Source organism: Molossus molossus, unplaced genomic scaffold (assembly GCF_014108415.1).
Source record: "Molossus molossus isolate mMolMol1 unplaced genomic scaffold, mMolMol1.p scaffold_m16_p_6, whole genome shotgun sequence".
In the NCBI taxonomy this organism is placed as follows: domain Eukaryota; kingdom Metazoa; phylum Chordata; class Mammalia; order Chiroptera; family Molossidae; genus Molossus; species Molossus molossus.
Window position 1 is genome coordinate 57,999,717 of NW_023425399.1, and position 7,697 is coordinate 58,007,413.

General features: G+C 38.9%; 1 protein-coding gene across 1 annotated transcript; it reads left to right on the forward strand.

Annotated features, from left to right (window-relative positions):
* Positions 1-333: 333 nt before the first annotated feature.
* On the forward strand, positions 334-750 carry LOC118618786 (40S ribosomal protein S13-like). Its single transcript, XM_036245267.1, has one exon. The coding sequence runs from the start codon at positions 334-336 to the stop codon at positions 748-750; it is 417 nt and encodes a 138-aa protein (XP_036101160.1).
* The last annotated feature ends 6,947 nt before the right edge of the window (positions 751-7,697 follow it).

The following is a 7,697-nucleotide window of genomic DNA, read 5'->3' on the forward strand; positions in this document are numbered from 1 at the left end:
ATCCCCATCAAAACACCAACAACATATCTCACAGAACTAGAACAAAAACTTCAAAAGTTTATATGGAACCAAAAAAGACCCTGAATAGCCACAGCAATCTTGAAAAAGAAGAAGTAGGAGGGATCACATTACTGGATTTCAGGTTATACTACAAAGCCATTATAAGCAAAACAGCCTGGTACTGGCACAAGAACAGGCAAATAGATCAATGGAACAGAACAGAGAACCCAGAAATTGACCCAAGACAAACGTGGCAAAAGCATACTTTGGAGTAAAGACAGCCTCTTTAATAAATGGTGTTGGGTTCTTTTCCACTTTCAGTCAGCCGCCATCATGGTTCGCATGCCCGTTCCTGGAAAGGTCCTATCCCAGTCGGCTCTGCCATACCACCGCAGCATCCCCATCTGGCTGAAGTTGACATCTGTCGATGTGAAGGAGCAAATCTACAAGAAGGGCCTGACTCCCTCACAAATCAATGTGATCTTGAGAGATTCACGTGGCATAGCACAAGCACGCTTTGTGACAGACAATAGAATCTTGAGAATTCTTAAGTCCAAAAGACTTGCTCCTGATCTTTTTGAGGATCTCTACCATTTAATTAAGAAAGCTGTTGCTGTTCAAAAGCATCTTGAGAGGAACAGAAAGGATAAGGATGCTAAATTCTGTCTGGTTTTGATTGAGAGCCATATTCACCGATTGACTCAATATTACAGACCAAAAGAATACCCCCCACCCCAATTGGAAATATGAGTCATCCACAGCCTCTGCCCTGGTTGCATAAAATGTCTATGTACTCAAGCAGTATAATATTTTAACAAGGAAAAAAATAAATGGTGTTGGGAAAATTGGACAGCTACATGCAAAAAAATTAAACTAGACCACCAAGTTACACCACACACAGGAATAAATTCAAAATGGATAAAAGACTTAAATGTGACCAATGAATCTATAAAAATCTTAGAAGAAAATGTAGGCAACAAAATTTCAGACATCACACATAGCAGAATTTTCACCTAAGGCAAAAGAATCAATGGATAAAATGAATACATGGGGCCACATCAAACTAAAAAGCTTCTGTACAGCAAAAGAAACAAGCATTGAAATGGAAAGGGAACACATTATATGGAAGAGCATAATTACCAACAATACATCAGATAAGGGGTTAATTTCCAAAATATATAGAGTATTCATACAACTCAACAAAGGAAGACAAAGAACCCAACTAAATAATGGGAAAAGGACCTAAATAGACACCTCTCCAAAAAGCACATGCAAATGGCCAAGAGACATAAGAAAAAATGCTCAGCATCACTAATCATTAGAGAAATGCAAATTAAAATGACTATTAGGTATCACCTCACACCTGCCAGAATGGCGCCATCAACAAATTATCAAACAAGTGCTGGCAAGGATATGGGGAAAAGGGGACTGTAGTACATTGCTGGTGGGAATGCAGACTGGTGTAGCCACTATGGAAATCGACATGGTGTTTCTTAAAAAAATTAAGAATTGAACTGCCATTCGACCCAGTCATCCCACTTGTGGGAATATAGTCTAAGAAGCCCGAAACACCCATCAGAAAGAATATATGTACTCTTATGTGCATAGCAGTACTATTTACAATTGCTAAGATCTGGAAACAGCCCAAGTGTCCATCAATAGATAAATGGGTAGAAAAGCTGTGGTACATATATGCAGTGGAATACTATGCAGCTATAAGAAAGAAAGATCTGTATTTTGAAATGACACGGAAGAACCTGGAGAGCATTATGCTAAGTGAAATAAACCAATCAGAGAAAGACAAATACCACACAATCTCACTTATTTGTGGAATATAATGAACAAAAAAAGCTTATAAACAAAATAGACCCAGAGATATAGAAAGGAGTATGTTTCAGGCTGACAAACTTCAGAGGAGGGGGTGGGGGAAGAGATGAGGTAAACCAAAGAACTTATATGCATGTAGGGGTAAGCAATGGACGTAGACAACAATACTATGGGGGGGGGGGGGCGGGAAGGGGGTAGGTCAGGATCAGGAGGAGGGTGTCTGGTGGGAAAATGAGAAACATCTGTAACAAAAATAAATTAATAAATAAAAAATAAATAAATTAAAAAAAGATAAAACATATGTAGTCCCCCTCCCTGCCCTGCCACATGTGCTTTGTTTTTGAAAGATTAAAAAACAAACTAGGACACATGTATATCACTGATTATTTTTAATAATGTTGTGCTATGGTTTGACCACAGCATTAAGAACAAGCAGAAAAAGCTGATTTCATAACTTTAACAGCACTTATAGCAACATCTTTCTTTAAAAGTATTGCAATTACAGACCTTAGGTCTAAGAACTACATCACCATTGCTCAGTTAAAAAGAGGCAGATACACAACAGGTGGAATTTTTTCAGTATATAACTAGGAATTATTTTGAAAAGTAAGCACAAATGGCTGTTAAAAAATACTTTAATGACTTCTGACTATCATAACTCATGTGATCAACTTGAAAAATACAAATACAGTTGTACTTTTAAGTAATCTGATTTATAATAATTAAATGAACTAAATGCTGTGAATAGTATTACATACTTTAAAACAGTTTTACACTAGACAAGTATACAATTAGAAAACGTGATTTTTGAAAACCATGAAATGAAAAATAACAATATACCATTGAAATGAACCAGTATTATTAACAGTAAAGTTTAAGCCTCAGTTCATTCTATAGAAGGAAAGCAATGGTGTGGTAACAAATTTTAGTACCTCTGAGTCCAGAACATTCTCTGATGATACCCACACTCAACAAGAGATCAAACCTGGAGGGGTGGGAGTGTTGTTCCTGACAGTAATGAGCCTCTGTTCTTAATGCTGAAGCATAGGGGAGCCCTGAAGTATACAATGGAGCAGACAGTGGGGGCGGGACAGGATAGAGAACACACAAGAGAATGATCTTTTCATGGATCTTTCAAAACAGATAATAAATGATCTCTGGTTAGTCCATTTAGCATAAAGAGCTGCATTGTAGAGGCATTTTCAGTTTAAGGATAATTGGTAATAATTTTTTTTCTGGACGATAAGGGTATGATCCTATTGTGATTTTCAAGACCAGAACATACACCACAGAGCAAATATAAACCATGGAATTTATTGGAATTAATATCCTCTAGTGACAGGCTACACTGGAAAGGATGCTCACACCCATGTTCAACATTGGTTCAGTAAACATGTTATTGTAGGCTTTTTTTTTGTAATATTAGAATATTTGAGGATAAATGCAGAGGTCACAGTCAGACACTAAAAACTGAGCTAGAAGTAGACACTGTATAAGAGAAGTGTGACATAGCACGCAACTGCAAATGTAATCCCTAACTGGTGGCAAAAGTAATTTGTTTTTGGGTCAAGATCACCATGAGACATCATAAGATTCTTCACTTAGCAGGCTGATAGCTAATTCTCTGATAATCATAACTCGTAATCCACAATGACATTTTTTTTTGAAGAATGGGGTCTTATTAGTGGATTCAATTTTCCTGAGGTATTCTTTCCCTACAATTCTACTGTTATTTCATTGGCTCTACAGCTTCAATTTGTGAAAGAAAAAGGCAGGGAGAGACTCAGGACACAGATGGTCATAAAAGCCTCTGTACTGAACAAAAGCCTCTGCTGCAGGACAAATTACGTTGGATGTAATTTCACAAAATGTGTACTTTCTCTGGGGTCTATTCTATGCTGCATAATGTCTTTTCATAAAACAAGTTGAAAAATCAAAAAAAGTTTTTTCTAACACTTGTCCAACAGAGCATTAAGAGATTAAAAGAAGAAGCATGTAGTGGTGACCAAAAAGCTATGGAATTTTTTAAACTTATTTTTTAAAAGTGTTTTCACAGCAAGGATGCAACTCTCAATTGCTATACATACGCTGGTCATAAACTGTGGCTTGCTTGTTCAGACTTTTCCCCTCGTGTAATAATATTGATATTTAATAGGAAAATAAACTACATAGACTTTTATCTGTATGCATCCATTTGCAAATTTCCTTACAAAAGAGAACAAAGCACATAGAAATTCACAAATTCTATGCCATTTCTTTTAAAATTGGTATCTGTACATTATATTACAGTGTTAATGTTTATTCTACCCATTGGGTAGGATATGTGCATAATATATTCAAGTTATATACAGCACCTTACAAATAAAAATGTAAGAAAAGACAACTGAAGAAGCACCATTATAAGTGAGGCACAACAAGGATGGGAGCATGGAGTGTGGCAGTGGTGGGGGCTCAGCTCCTATGTCTGCTAAAACCAGAGCATGAGATAATTCAGTTGCTTAAAAACTACTGACATGCAGAGCTCTCTGCAATTATAGGGATCCATATAATACGCATGTATCGTATAGTGATAATCTCTGTAAAGCTCTAAGCCCCACCACAGTACACTGAAACAAGCACACACTGAGGAAGGAAAGAAAAGGATGAAAGGAAGACAGTGCTTTCTTAGCAAGGCATCCCACTCATACATGACAGTTTCCTCATGCAGCCAACCCAGAAAGCAGCAGCAGCAACAAAAGACTGTCTAACCCTGACAGAAATTAGTAACTTGAACTATGCAAAAGATATAGAACTTTGGGTAGTAACATGACCTAAGCTGAAATGTAGAAGATCATCAGGCAGGAGAATACTTTCCATCCACCTCTCTGATTTTGGCAGCGAGTAGCACGGCCTTGGTCTCATTTAAATCCATAAATGAGGTGAGCTGCAAAGCTGCGAGACTGTCATTTGTGACCTGGGGTGAAAGCAAAGTTGCTTAATCTGTGAGTTTGGTGTGACACTGTAAGATACAGTGTTCTTTACATTGAGGAGGGAGACTTGCCAACTTGTCACCCAATAGTGCTACTTTATTCAAATTTGCCAAGGTAATCTAGGTGAAAGTAAGCAGACCAGGAGCCCGTGTCCCTGCTCTTCAACTAAGATTGGCGATGCTGGCAGAGAGTGCTGAGGCAGACTTGGGGGAATGTGTCACTGTATAAAGACTTGGTGCCAAGCACTGGCATATTTCTGCTTTTAGTCACTTAGACAAAATTAAAAAGTTAACAAAAATCAAGTATCCTTCCCAGGTATTTTCCTTCATATACTGCTGAGCTTTAGAAGTTTTAAGAAAAATGAATGGCATACCAATGAACATGCAGTGAACACTGCCATTCTGAGCAGCAAACCTCAAGAAGCGCAGCAAGCAGGAGGCGGCTGGGAAAAATCAGGAGCTGGTGTGGCCAAGGCATGGGCAGACTTTGTTTTGAGGGGCGGGGGCTGGACTGGTATATATCTTGTCTGTGGACCAGTATCTGAAGGCCATTGATTGGAACTCTTCCTAAAAAAGACTTCCTCGAGAGAAGAGCAATTAGATGGAAGATACAGGATCACCCCTATCAGGATGCTACTACCGGTTCTGAGATGGAGGCAGGGATTTGAATGGATTCTTCTAGATAGCAGTAGTTTTCTGAAAGTAGTTGCCTGTTGACACTTCATTTTTATGAAGATAACAGTGAAGATCAAATGGAAATATTAGAAGCCAAAGAAGCACTCATCTGTGCACCAATTCCCAGATGGTGTTGGCCTCCACTGTTGGTCCCTATTTCCTCTCCCATAAGTTTAGTGGCTGTATGTGTATCCTCATGACAAATCTTCGTAAGTTTTCCTTAAATGTTTTTATTGATTTTTTTGGAGAGATAGAAACATCCATATGAGAAACAATTGGCTGCCTCCTGCACGCCCCCTGCTGGGGATTGAGCCCACAATCTGCGCTTGTGCCCTGACCAGAATTGAACTGGGACCTCTCAGTCCATGGGACAACTCAATCCACCGAGCCACATTCGCCAGGCAAATCTTTGTAAGTTTCAAATATTCTTCTCTGCTATTTCGAAATTTCTTGTGGTCCGTGTGTATATGTGATGGGGAGGACAGAAGATATGCTTGTCAAGCTTCTTTAACACTAAATTTTGGTCAGAAACACAAAGAATAGTTTAACTTTTTAAATGCATAATTTGTTTAGCAAAATATCTTTGTACTAAGGACTGCTTCAGGGTCTGAAGAACACTAGACTTTCTGAAAAAACAAATATATGCCTGAAAACTGTTTTCCTCTAAATGGGTTTCATACTCCTAGAAGTCACTGGGAAAATGGACAAGTCACAGCAGGATGCCCAGAGTATCAGTTCCCACCAGCTGTTTTTTTGAACATGCAACCCTTTGTTTTAACACTACTGAAAAGTAATCAACCTATTTATTATTGATTGCCTAAATCAGTGCTTGCTAAACTGGGCCCTGGGGCCCAGGCTTCTGGAACATTAGGCCCCACTGTGTAGGTTGCATCTTCACGATCACTCCTCTCTCCACACCAGGCCAACAAGGAGGTGACATCGTATGAACAGGTCAGCCACAACCTTCAAAAGAGTTATTGATCTAAATCAACTTTTCCCTATGTCAAAGGGAAATTGACTATTGATTCAATTTATGACCTTGGCTTTTAAACTAATTCATAACAGAGGCCCAGCCTCTAAACCATTCAAGTCATGGTTTCATATGTCTCTGTCTTTAAATAACTATTTAACTTAAAGGGCAATTCTCCAGAGTGTCTGAATGGGACGAGCCTCTCTTTTGAAGGATAATGTAATTTATTTGAATTAAATAATTGTTTTGCCAATACTATGGACATCTGCAAAACATTCATATACTTGCAAAGTGACCAAGAATTGACAAGTTTCTGACTGCAATTCATTTTTGCAGCAGGTAGGAAAAGTTAAGGAATGTAAAAACATTTTGAGCTAGAGTTACAGGGTGGGTTCACCACCACTTTACCAAAATTGCAGGCAAGTTTTGGAATGATGATATCATTAGCTAACCTTGTTATTTTTCATCTGAGGAAACACCTGACTAATGATCTACTCTGAACCTTCACCAGTGGGGTCCTGATGGGGATAATTGCTTCCTAATCATCTGACAGTGTGAGACAAGGCTTCATGCACAAAGAGTTCCAGCTTCCTTCAAGCACAGGTTTGTGGTCCAGGCAATGAGCTGACTGGTTATGAGGCTCTGGTTCCGAGTCAAGGCTCCCAGGGCTCTGGCCAGTCTTGCAATTCCCACTGTGCCTCTTAGCATACACACATCCCAACAACAGTCTGGAGTATGAATGACAAATGTTGCCACCTTTTTTCTCTAAGAGTTTGACAAGTTCTGTGGCTGTTGCTGGGTAAAATGAATCAATCTAATGAAGAGTCCAATCCTCAAAACAAAACAAAAAACTAGCAACCTACCGACCGACCAAGAGAAGCAGCAGAAAGAAACAGGGGGCAGCAGACAGGACTTGCAGTTCAGAACAGTCTCACAACTCTCAGCCAACAGCACAAATTCACCTTACTGATAAATCGCCTCAGAGACTCACAGACAGATTATAGCACATGTGTTATTTGGCATTAAAACTGCAGTGATCAGAGTCACTGAGTTATCATTACAATCCATTTTGTTACATGCAGAGTCCAAAGGGACCTAACCTGTGTAGAGCAGGATATTGTTACGGGTAAGCCCTCCCATGGTATGGTATTGGTTGAACTTGTTGGCTGGTGCTATTATAAAAGCCAGATGCTTACTTCCCCAAAAGAAAGTTAATTATTTTACATAAGAACAAATGTTTGTAAATATCGGAATATT